This window comes from Hypomesus nipponensis, chromosome 21 (assembly GCF_054491055.1).
Source record: "Hypomesus nipponensis isolate SF chromosome 21, ASM5449105v1, whole genome shotgun sequence".
Taxonomy (NCBI): Eukaryota; Metazoa; Chordata; class Actinopteri; order Osmeriformes; family Osmeridae; genus Hypomesus; species Hypomesus nipponensis.
This window is the reverse complement of record NC_140381.1, coordinates 14,892,563-14,906,117: the sequence shown is the minus strand read 5'-3', so window position 1 is coordinate 14,906,117 and position 13,555 is coordinate 14,892,563. Positions and strand designations below refer to the sequence as shown.

At 41.8% G+C, this 13,555-nt stretch overlaps 1 protein-coding gene across 2 annotated transcripts in view; it reads right to left on the bottom strand.

Moving 5' to 3' along the window:
• Positions 1–699, bottom strand: part of jag1a (jagged canonical Notch ligand 1a) — a 37,408-nt gene extending 36,709 nt beyond the window's left edge. The window contains exon 1 of one of the 2 annotated variants that reach the window (XM_084684871.1): positions 317–699. In XM_084684871.1, the coding sequence (XP_084540997.1) occupies positions 317–391 (75 nt within the window). In that variant the 5' untranslated portion in view covers positions 392–699. The remainder of the gene's footprint in view (positions 1–316) is intronic. The other variant, XM_084684869.1, reaches the window with a different exon arrangement.
• Between the last annotated feature and the right edge of the window lie 12,856 nt (positions 700–13,555).

Sequence of the window (13,555 nt, the reverse complement as noted above, 5' to 3'; positions counted from 1 at the left end):
TCTACAACGCCAATATTGTCAAAACACGTGTAATAACTATTTCTAGATACAAACTTTGTGAACGATTTATTATTAATAAGCCCCACGTAGCCATATGACTAAGTTATAATCATTGCACTTATGTGTGGCCTATATAAAGTTATCTAAAATTACTTAAGTAGCCTATTACTTCTTTTTTTATCTCAAATTCATTACGGAACTCAATTGTCCTCATGAAATTACCATCTTCCAAAATCACAACCTCTAAAAGCAGTTACTCAATATATTGTGCGAATGTGTAGCAAATAAAAATACGTAAATCAGTAAATCCACATACCTTAATCCATATGCACTGCAGTAAAACATTTATAGAAAAAGCAGCACAGAATAATGAACTCCGTCTCAAAATCATGTCTTTTGTTTGACAGTGCCGTTTGCAGTAGAACTAAACGTCCGGCCGACCCACGGCTCGATCTATATACTCCTCCCCGATTTTAACATGCACGAGTGGAGAACAACACCTTTTCAAACCAGCATTGATTTCGAATGGCAAAAAATGGCCTGCCGCCTTCTCTCACTCCTTTGTCCGTTTCACTATTGTTATTGTCCTTTTTCTTTATATATTGCTGCTCCTGTGATACAACAATACCCACGAGCTAAGAAAACGCCGTCTGTGGCAGAAGGACTGCTCCAGCTTTACAACAAGTTCAGGGGATCAAGGGGCGCGAGCAGCAGCTTAATATTAATCAGTAGGAGAGGCACTGAGCTCGAAGCCGCACCTTTTTGTACATTTATGCATGTCGTGCGACCCAATGTTTACAGTTGCTTCACAGGCAACTGTGTAAGTGCCCCCACACATGGATGCTATTCAAATAGGTCAACAAAACACACAGTGAGATGTCTTTAGCGTTTCCTTCTTAATTTTAACTGGAAATGGAACCACAGTAGGTTGACTCTATGGTTTATCAGACATGTCACAGAAAAAGAAAACACAGTAAAAGTTAATATATTATTCAATGTGTAGAAATGGCTTTACATCATTATACCAACGTGATATAATATAAATAGATATGTAAGTATAGTGCATTAATTCACCTCACTACCTCTACCTAACAACAGTAAATGATGGATGCTTGAATATGATGTCCCTCAGTAATGTAGCCTGTACCCAACAAATTCCTTCAACATTTGTGAAAAAAACACCTGATGATGTCAACCCGGTAGCAGCATCATGATTCAAATGCATTGTTTAGTTAGACATACAACATGCCAGTGTCCTTGTCTGTGTATACAACTAGCTGAGAAGATAGTTAAAAACCCATATGATATGTATTAAAATTGTATAATGTTTCAAATACACCTGTATTTGACTCCTGTTAAATCATTATGAGGAACCCTCACAGAGAGTATACAGACGTTTTACCCCTAAAGCGGTAACCTGTAACCTTCGGAAAATTTGGGGTGTCGTTGCACGGTGCCATATATTGTGATTTACAAAATAACTGAAGGTGGGGCTTACTTTAGAATGAGACCTAAGTATCCAGTTATTAGAAAAGAGGACTTTCTTTTGAAAAAGTCACTAGTACCCCATCCCAAATTTGAGCTTTGATGGAGAAGGGGGGCGAGTCGCTCCCTTATGAAATAGAGACTCTGCGACAATTAAGGGACAAAGGCACCCCTCAGTCTTTATTCTCAAATTAGAACAGCTGGACTCTTCCCCCTTCAAGAGCCCCCAATGAATAGATGATGTCCCTTTTTGCTGAAAAGGAGCCCTTCCCTCCCCCTTGCCTTACACTGAGGGGAAAGTGTCGCCTGAATAACTGCGTGACACTCACGGGTGACAACAGAGCTAGGGTGTAACGGGCCCAACAATAGGACCCTATAAATTTGAATGGATTATTTCAATGCCGTAGCGGGGTACAGACTTGTCTGCTCGTGCCTGTGTGTGTGTGTGTTTTATGTTCTGAAAAGGGCCACAGGAGGGCCCCGCAGGATTCAGTCCTCTGAAACGGTTGTCGCTCGTTCCCGTCACCAATTGACTTAATGGGAAAAGGTAATGACAGTCAGCACGGCACCCTACAGTATGATACTAATGAAAGCGAGCCTTGCTCCTCCTGGGATGGAAGAAAACGTGGAATGAAAGAGCATGCACTGGAGCAGAGGCCAGCAGCAGGGTTAAGCTGGCGTGAGAACGCTAGTTGCGTCTGGGTCTTTGACTTGCGATGCTGCGCCGTTCCCTGCCAATGGGATGACAAAAGTGATCAACATAAAAAAGTGGTATAGGCTAGCCGAGCATGTGCTACACGCAGGAGTCAACGTGAACAATAGGGATCCTTGTTTTGCACTGCACTAAACCCATCTGTTCTTGAAACAAATCGGCAAAATTATAACCTTAGTTATCACCTTGGGTTGGGTATAGAGCACCACTACCCCACCCCCTTGGGTTGGGTTAGACCACCACCACCACACCCTCTTGTAAGTAAGTAAGTACACTCACAACACAGCAAGGCTGACCGAGGTGCCGGTACTCTACATTGTTTTGTATGAAAATCATTACAAAGTAAACAAGCTGTATGAACCAACGGTTCTCTGAAGGTTTTTTTTCTGGATCAATGCCTTTTAAATTCTGGATTAGGGTTAGGACTGGTATCCTTTTTTAATTTAGTGGAGAATGTAAAAACATTTTTCCTTTTCTTGTGGTTTGCTTTGGTATTGCTCACTTTTTTTTAAGTTTTCATCATAACCTTGATACAGTATAATTCTTCTACCAGTTCTAAATACATTAGCTCTTTCATTCATATCAAATACATTCACTTTTGCAACTCTTCTCATATAAATTATAAACATAAATTGACATATACAAAACTCTACTATAAACATGTTTATTGCCCTGGTGATATTACTCTCATGGGCTGACTCTTTAGCCAATTAAAATACCATTAGGCAATGAATTACTCACAGTCTGCCTTTCACCATCCACAAATTAAAACAGCTCTCGTCACCCTTCATGTAATTGTCCCGACTTCCCTCTTCTCATGATTGAGTGGGGACGGATGAGTAACTGAGTAAAGAATACACTGCTGGGAAGTTCACATTTACCAGAAATTCATCATTTTTGTCTCTTGAGGTGTGGCAAGCACAACTCTTCAGCTCAGCAGAACAAATTTGTCAAAAAGGGTATTGACAGTGTCATTTGTGATTTCCACTACAGAGATTACTTTTTTTCCCTACAACCACTGCAACCTCTGAACTCTTTAATAGTATTCCGCTATACCATACGTTTCTGTGTACACATTGTATTTATTTGATTAATTAATTTACAATTCTCCACCGCCTGTAACCGTACGCCTCACATTTTTCTTCTTCAACACACCCTCCCATCCAACCTGCCCTTCCGCTCCTCTCCACTCCCACTTTCTTTTTGGTTCTCAGGCGAGACAGCATAGTGTCCCAATAATCAAAAGAGCTTATACCCACACTGTCTGATTCTACGCTGATGTCAAAGCCTTGTAGCTGTGTGAAAAGTTCCCACGCTAAAACTCCCCGACCGCCTCAGGACCGCCTCTGTGTCCTTCCCTGTTGGTGCGCAGCGCATTGCGAAAGTCGACCTAGTACAGTGAGGTTAATCAACTATTGATGTCACGTATACGCCTCTGCATTAATGATTAATCAGTTGGTCATGCGCCATGGGAGAATGGCTTGCTCAAGTACAATCTTGCAAGACCTAGTCTCAATGTGAAATCTGTGATTGGCCAAGTGATTTATCGGGAGTAGGTATTTCGAATATTGTAATGTATGTGGAACATAGTCTAGACTATTATTGTAAGGATAATTCACCACTGTTTTGAGTTTAATAGGAAGGGGTATACATAGGATTTTGAAACTTTAACAATGTGTTGACTTGGGTCCCATGTGGCCTACCACTCCAACCTGAGGTCTGGTTCATGAGTCACGACAGGACAATAGCCCTTGGGTACGGATTGACCATTAGGTTGACAGTGAGCTAACTCAAAGGTTAACCTCTGTGCACTAGGGATAAAACCATGGGATATTGCCCTTAGTCTCATATACCTTTTCCCTTTCAAACTGCCAAACACTTCGTAATAATATTACTATTACTTATTATTTATACATGTAAATAATACATAATGATACTTCACTTTAACATGCACTACAGCTGCTATGAGGAGTTATATACGTTATTTACGAGGAATCAGATGGCTGAGCAGTTAGGCTATTAATCAGAAGGTTGCTGGTTTGATTCCCGGCCAGCCAAATGGTGTTGTGTCCTTGGGCAAGGCACTTCACCCTGCTTCACTCGGGTGTCACCAAGTTGTTGAGTTGAACGAAAAAAACAAGAGGTGTATGATGCAGGAGGTTGTAGTTTAATGTAATGCCCATCGGCAAAACAAAACAGCACTCAACTCAGGTAACCTATTCGTCATACAGAACAACAAAATAAAGCTTGCATCCAGCAGAGCTCTCAAGAGAAGTCTAACATGCTCCCTGAACAAAAAACATGACAATAACTGACAAATGACATACACAAACTCACTCCTTAAATACATAAACATAATTGGCTACAGCCGAGGGCAAACGTGTACACAGGTGCGTGTCATTACGCATCCCTAATATTCAGGAGAGAGGGAGCGTCGAGGCCCGGATCTCAGTGTAGGCGTAACAGCGGGGGAATATCCCCTGTACTTACTGTAAGTCGCTCTGGATAAGAGCGTCTGCTAAATGAATACCTTTAGGACAGTAAGTCTGAGTACATAGTGAATTGATTCTGAAACAACTTTGCTTCATGTTTGCCAACTTTAAATGCTTCCCCCATTAGGCCACAAGGTGAACCACAAAAAGTATTTTAGAAAATGATTCCTGCTCCACAGTCTGGCATCTACACAATCTTTAGCTCATAAAAAAGAACGAGTTGTGCTAAGCTAAAAGAACTAAGCTACCAAAAAGTTTGTCGCTAAAATTCCAGTCGATTGTCAATGCGTCTATGTTTTATGCAGAACTAGTTTCTTCAGAGCATAATATGATTTTGGACGGTTTTGGAACGGTTTTGGAACGGTTTGACACGTGATCGTTCTACACCAATAAAGTAGCTGCTTTTTGTTAACAATGGATGGATATGGTTGGCAAAATAGAGGATGGGACCTTGCACGTCACCTGGATGACCAGAAATTCAGCCCCTGACAGTGTTTTGCATGTGATACACTGCGGCTGCAAAAGTGCGTATGAGTAAGGCAGATGTTCCTGTTTTTCGCTAGGACTGTGTTGCACAGACTTATCAAATCAAATTTATTTGTATAGCCCTTTTTACACGCAAGCATGTCACAGAGGGCTTCACATACGCCCATAGAACTGCCCCTCAACCAACCTAAACCCTCAAGGAAGACAAGGAAAAACTCCCAGAAAAACTCCCAACGGGAGAAAAAAATTGAAGAAACCTTGGGAGAAACCTTGGGAGGAGCAATTCAGAGAGGGATCCCCTCCTCCAGAGACGGTTGGCAAGAGAGAGGAGCAGAACACAAGCTAAACATAGTCATACAGTGTCAATGGGTTTTGAAACACCAAAAATCCATTGTTTGGCTTTATAGACGTTGGATGGGACCTGGAAACTCGCTGTTGGCCGTCATGGAGGCTGGTTTCCGGTTGACGACCTGGTCCAGCGTTGGTAGACCGACGACCAGGCAGGTCCTGACAGCTCAGACCCCCCACACCACAAGGGATGTGTGGGGGGGACAGAGAGGAGAACAGGGATTAGAGAATGCCAGGAGCAGCTAACAGTTTCAGTCGTAATAGAATGAGATCCCCACCGGTCAAGTGTGGACTAGTGCAGCAATTTAACAAAGCTAAGAGGGTATTTGATGCAGCCCCACACACCAAGACAGCGACAGCCCCCCTTGGTTGGAACATGAAATCTGTTCCAGGGGAAACAACTCTAAAATAGGTTATATTTATACGAATAAGGAGGAAAACAACCAGCCCCCCGTTGTCTCCAACTAGTAAACTATAACAATTAAAATATACAGCAACGGAACTATTACAGTAACAATATACAATAACAGGTTTACTTTATTTGTAACATTTAAATGGGCAGTGTGAACATAAGCTAAAATTACAATTTAAAAGTTACATGTGATACACACATAGGCAAACGCACACCCCAGGTTTACATAGAAAGTACACACATTTAACAATCATAGGATTGACTAAACAAGAACGTTTTTAATCTAGTTTTAAATGTCAAAACAGTATCAGCCTCCCTAATTGAGACAGGTAATTTTTTCCAGAGAAGAGGTGCTCTATATGAGAACGCCCTACCTCCAGCAGTTTGTCGTTGTTGTAATTGTGCCAACAAAAAATAAACTAAGGAACTGGAACATAACTGTCCTGACACTGAGGACTATGTGTCCTTAATCTGTTATTCCTTTTGTACAGTTTTATATATCATATTTCATACTTTTCATACAGATTGTTTTTATGGTTAATCAGTGTTGTTTTCATTTGCGGAAGAATGAATGAATGAATTGAATGTTACAACAACGACATGTCAAAATTAGCTTTCTCCGCAGGGTGTCCGGGCTCTCCCTTAGAGAGGGTGAGAAGCTCGGTCAACCGGGAAGGGCTCAGAGTAGAACCGCTGCTCCTCCGCTTCGAGAGGAGCCAGCTGAGGTGGCTCGGGCATCTCATTAGGATGCCTCCTGGACACCTCCCTGGTGAGGTGTTCTGGGCACGTCCCACTGGAAAGAGGCCCCGGGGAAGACCCAGGATACACTGGAGGGACTATGTCTCTTGGCTGGCCTGGGAACGCCTCGGGGTCTCCCAAGAAGAGCTGGTGGAAGTGGCCGGGGAGACGGAAGTCTGGGCCTCCCTGCTTAGGTTGCTGCCCCCGCGACCCGACCCCAGGACAAGCGGTAGATGATGACATGACATGACAAAACTGTACAAAACAGAATAAGGAATAACAGATTAAGGACACACAGTCCTAAATGTCAGTGTCAGGACAGTTATTTTCCAGTTCCTCAGTTTCTTTTGTGAAGTCCTAGCAAAAACAGGAACATCAGCACTTTTGCAGCCGCAGTGTATCACAGGTTGTTAGCTTCCCACCTGACGGGGACGAGTCTGATGATAGGTGGGAAGTTGACAACCTGGTGACCTGGTGCAGCCAGAACAACTCGGAGCTCAATGCTCTTAAGACAGTGGAGATGGTTGTGGACTTCAGGAAGAATACAGCCCCACTCACCCCCATCACCCTGTGTGACTCCCCAGGCAACACTGTAGAGTCCTTGCGCTTCCTGGGCACCATGCTCTCCCAGGACCTCAAGTGGGAACTGAACATCAGCTCCCTCACCAAGGAAGCACAACAGAGGATGTACTTCCTACGACAGCTGAAGAAATTCAACCTGCCAAAGACAATGATGGTGCACTTCTACAAAGCCATCATTGAGTCCATCCTCACCTCTTCCATCACCATCTGGTACACTGCTGCCACTGCCAAGGACAAGAGCAGACTGCAGCGTATCATCCGCACTGCTGAGAAGGTGATCGGCTGCAATCTGCCTGCACACCTCGAGGACCCTGAGGCGAGCGAGGAAGATTGCGGCCGACCCCTCCCACCCTGGACACTCCCTGTTCCAGTTACTCCCCTCCGGTAGAAGGCTGTGGTCCATCAGGACCAAAACCTCACGCCATAAGAACAGTTTCTTTCCATCTGCTACTGGCCTTTTCAACAAGGCCGACTCCCACTGACATTCATTCATTATTTTACCCAGTATCTGATTGCACTATGTTGACCACTCATGCCGCTCATTCTCATTCCTATTCTTCCTCTTATTTTTATATATATTTTATTTTATTTAAATTATTAGTTTTATTCTTAGATTGTTTAGTTCTTAGGAATAGTTAAACTTTTGTACCTTTAATTTAAGATTAGTATATGTTTACTGTTTGCACCTCCCTGCCACAGTAAATTCAATGTTTGTAACATACATGGCGAATAAACCGAATTCTGATTCTGACATGCAAAACACTGTCAGGGGCCGAATTTCGAGTCATCCAGGTGTCGTGAAAGGTCCCATCCTCTATTTGTCAACCATATCCATCCATGTTGACAAAAAGCATTTAACTTATTGGTGTAGACCAATCTCGAGTTGAACCGTGCCACCAAAATCCTATTACACTCTGAAGAAACTTCACAGTTCTGCATAAAACATAGACGCATCGACAATCAACTGGAATTTTAGCGACAAACTTTTTTTTGGTAGCTTAGTTCTTTTTTATGAGCTAAAGATTGTATAGATGCCAGACTGTGGAGCGGAATGAAACGATAACAGGGTTCACCTTACGGCCTACATGTGCCAGCTCAAAGACTGTATTCTAAGTTGATCTAGGCAACTTTTCTTTTGAAAAAGAGGCAAATGCTCTGTACATCTTGGCAGTACTCATTTGCCACTGTTTACTGACAAATGCCGGGAGCGCTTGAGTTTGTTTGAAGGAAATGCAATTAAATTAAGTCCTTCTTTGTTTTGTCTAAATGTAAAAGAAACATGGCAAGGCCACCCTCTGTAAATAGTCTGGGCTGTTATATAATAAATACTTTCTTCACTTTTGACTTATGTGTACATTTTGGGCAGTCTTGGAAATAAATGTTCAAGTTATGCTGGTGCATTTAATTTGAGAAATGTCCGCTGATTAGCTCAAATATAACAAAGACATTTATTAGGATTATATTGTTTATTTCACAAAACTTCATCAAAAACCTGCAATACTCCAGGGGTTTAACAGAAATAAAGGAGATGTTCTTATTCCCTCACCCATGTCAGATTAGTGATATTTTATGGAATTAAATGTATGTCTAATAAATAAACAAGATGATAAATGATAATTGTGAATATACGTGATATATCATTTTTCATTATATGTTTTAGAGGCGTGAATGGCTTTTGCACTAAAACGAAACAAAATAGGTAATTACAAGTCATTAAAACAATCACATTTCCCTTAACGGTCCTTCTTGCATAATAAATTGTCTAATGAATGGGAATAGTCACAGTCCTTGGGACTTGGGCCTTTGTTCCTAAACTAACAGATGACACAGTTTTGAAATCCATTTCATTGGACTCCAGAAAGGTATGTAATGATGTTGTATATAGAGGTGTGCAGTCCCCATCTGTCACTGATAGAAGCAAGACTGACAAGCATGCTGGAGTCATATCTCACAAGGAGAGCTCAAAATATACTGCTGAAAGTCAAGGTTTTAAGTACAGGAGATCTAACTATGAAATAGTGAAGGAAGAATTTGACACACATGCATACTGCATTGATGGCACAGTGAACAAGTATGTCTGAGTATTCATGCGATCAAAATGTTTATCCACTCCAGAGTTGGCCTATTAAATGTGCCTTTCACCATTTCATCAGTCACTGCAAGCCTGCTGACTCAGCTGAAGAAGGCCAGACCTGGCTTGCGTGCTTGGGTATTAAAACCATTGAATTAGCCATGTGTCTTATAACTGAGTCTTACTCTCTCTTAGTATGTGTCTGGGTCACAGCCTATTTAGAATCAGCTGATATTTGATAAGAGGTCTTGATACAATTGAAGTAGGGGTTTTCTAAACTTGTGACATGTTAGTCTTAGAACCCTCCAAAACCTATTCTCTTGATTTGTTTTGCACTGGGCTGCAAGTCATTGAACCAGTTGAATTATAGAGATGAACCCAGATGAAGTACAAAACAGATGAACACATGCTGCCCTGGACATGTTGAGGCACCAACATAGAGACGGCTGCAATGCTAGCATTTAAAGATGCACCGTTTTTGCTGCTTTATGTTGGTTGTTGGTGGTGCACAACACAGACACAAAAAAACGAAGGGATGGACCAGAGGGGTTTAATGTTGGGGTAAGTGCAGAGGGGAATGATGGTGATGGAAAACAGACAGGACGGCAGGGTAGGCTGTACAGGGTTTGGCTGGGAGGCAAGTTTGGTGATCCTGGAGGCACAGATGACAAAAAGGTCTGTGCTGACAAAAAGGTCAGTACAGAAATGTCTCACACAAAAAATACTAGTCTTACTGTAACCGGGAGTGTACTACCGGGGGTAGACAAAACTATTATCAGGCGATGAATGATGTGAAAACCAGGGTTGATAAACTGCAGGGCTGCTGAGTTGATGGGAGACAGGTGTGGAGACTCAGGCAGAGGAGTGGGTGATTGGAACTGGAGACCATGGCCACACCCACAACCGGGAAACACAAACAACCCACCACTAGGGGGCAGAGGGCATGACAGCTTTGTATATTTTGTATTTAGGGGCCAAGCAGCGAAGCTACGATGCACCTATTATAATTGTTAGTTTTTCTATTATTATTATGATTCTTCCACCATGGGGTCCTATGGCAGGCCCTAGAGCGCGTGGTCGAAAGTTGTGAAATTTGGCACACTCATTGACGACAGTCCCCTGGTCCAATTCACAACGTTTCATGTCCCATACTTGGGCACTCTAGCACCACCAATGGGTCAAAGTTGGACTTGTGTTTACACACGCAACTTTTGAACCGTATGTCCATTGGATTCCCTGGATCAAGCCGACTGCAATGCACACAGTGGCGTACATTTCCGGTTATACTGATTTTCAGCCATTTCAGGTTTTATCAAAAACCTTTGAAAGCCTACGCCTCCTACAAATGTTGTCAAATCTTCTTCAAAATTACCATATATGATCTTCAGACCGAGCCTCACAAAAGTTATCGAAGGATATTTGATTTTCAAAACCGTTTGTCCGGAACAGCCAATCAAATTCTGCAGAAAAGCCGCCAAACAGGAAATTGGATCAAATCTTAGCAAATCTTTGAGATATCAAAACCAAAGTTGGCACATTGGTGGAAGACAACATGTACATTATGTTACCATATGAAAAATGTACTTAATATCTTTAAAAATGACTGCAAATCGAATTTATCGCTAAAATAATGCTTTACACATCCACCAGTCTAAAACGGATACTCTGATACTATCACTAGTTCATATGAAGACTCTTGAGAATGTTTAGTATTCAAATCTGAAAAAAAAGTTGAATGTAAGATGAAAAGTAGATTTTTAGATTTTAAATATACATGCTTGGCTAATTTCTAGAGCTTTTTTGCTAAATCCTCTCGCCCCTCCTCCTGCCCGCGCCGGCTCCAAATCCCCACACACTCAGCCTTCCCTTGACACACGCGCGGGCTTGACAAAACGCACACACAACATTTCAAGAGAGTATATGGGCTGACCAAGCCTCGATTTTGTATGCCATGGTAAAAAGGTCTCCAAATCCGTAAACATTGATAGTAAAGGCAAAGAAACACTAACAAAAGCTGATCTTGTTGGTATTGCATTTCCTATTTAGTATGCAATGGTAAAAAGTTATACAAATCCTGAAACATTGATATATATATATATATATATATATATATATATATATAAATATCTTTATTTCAGACAGCAAGTTCCATATAAAATAACAGACAGAGCTATAAAAAAGAGATAAAACAAAAGACAAAACATAGATAATACAGTGCATTAAAAAGTATGAAGACTTTTGTGCCAATGTCGTCTAAGTTTCAAGTAAATGGATAGCAGCTCTTTAGAGGGTTGACCAGAGCCTCTACTATTCAGTTCTCAGACTTGTCCAGTCGACACATGAAACCATTCATCAGTTGTCTCAAGAGTGCCTTACTTGTGTCATGTGACTAAAAGGAGGCGTGGCCGGAAGCATACAAGTGTTTTGGCTAATAACTGTTGAAGTGTTTACCTTAATAAAGTAATTTCTTTGTCTGTTGATGTATTGTGAGATATCAAGCTTGACCATCGATAATATTTCATAACAACCGAATTGACGCGGCCGCCATTCTGGCGTGAATGGAAAAGTGTAAAAACCTTTTGTACGCCCCAAATGTTGTCCAATGTTTACTAAATTTGGCACAGATGATATTCAGACCAAGCTTCACAAAGGTGTCGGATGGATTTTCCATTTTCGTTACCGAACGTTTGTTCGGTAGAGCTGATCAAAAGCGGCGGTGAGGACGCAAAACACGTGAGAGCATAACTCAGCAAAAATTTGTCCGATCATCACCAAACTTCGGTTCCTTCCTTCCCATGAGGAGCAGAGGAGGCCTGTGGTGTTATACCAGAATTTTTTATTTTGTTATTTGAACACTCAGTACTCTTGAACGCAAACAGATATTTCAACCAAACTTGGTGTGTTGCATGAGTGCAACAGGTTGCTGTGACTTCATTATTGCGTAAGTGCTATGGAGGCCTTCTCCTGCTTGGCCCCTCCATTGCTGCTTGCAGCTATATTATATTTTTGGTTTTATGCTTGTCAATGGGGATGCAACAGTGCAATTTCTACTTTCTAGTACTACTATGCTCTCTATTTTATATTATCTTTATTTTAATTTTAAGTACTGTAGATCTTAATCATTGCATGCCATTGTATCCAGGTGTTACAGGTCTCCAGCAGGGATGCGTTCTCCTTTGGCATGTTGTAGTTTGGCTGCTGGCATTTAGACTAACATGTTTTAGGCTTAACATGTTTTTTATTATTGTCCTTCAAGTTAAACTAGCAGTTGACCATAAACATAAGGAAAGATTTGATTGAAGTGGAGACTTCAAACACAACAGCCCAACTGGAAAGAAATGGATAAACTTAGGCAGATCACGATGAATGAGCATTATATAGTTTATGTAATTGAGTGTGTTTTGCCTTCGGCAAGGGCACAACCATTGTTATCTCACATATATATTATTGTGAGAATCTGTTCAGGGGCCCGTTCGTCGTAAGGGTTGAAGCTAAGTTAATCATGTGTCCCTTCAGCCCGTTACCATTAGCGAGCTAACTGAGAACCGCAAATATCGGTTCGTCGACGGCTGATCCGCATCCATATCATGTGGTTAATTTCAATCAGACTAAACTTATCAGGGCAAGTGCACGAGCACGTAGGGAAATAGTAATTTATCATCAATTTTAATTTTAAGACACAGTTGCTTATACAGCCACAAAACATTTAAACTGCATTAAACAAACATATTCATTCATATGTGCCATAATTTAAAAAACATTTATCCTGAAGCCCAGACTCGTCACAGTTCCATATATATGTGACGGTGTGCCCTCAATACCCAGCTCGACCAAAAGGCTCTCATACTGGTTAAACCACTGGCTAACCACCTCTTTGTTGAGTCCAGCAGCCCGTGCTGCAGACAGGACCTCTGGCTTGCACATCCCAAGCTCTGGGTTGTGCTTTAGAAAGTTCTTAAACCAGTAATATCCAGCCCTCCCTGCTGTCTTGGAGAAACCAGATATGTTGTTCTTGGCTGCAAAATCAAAGGCCACTTGCCGGACATCACGTTTTGTGAAGGGAAACCCCCTCTGCGCCAATGTGTTGAGGGTGGCAACAAGCTCCCTTTCTGCCTCCTGTGGAAGGTAGGGCTTCCGCCCTGACACATGTTCACTGCCAGTCACCTTTCCACTGATGCGTCTTTGCAGTGTTGATTGCGGCACACCCCATGCTCTTGATAAGAGGTGCA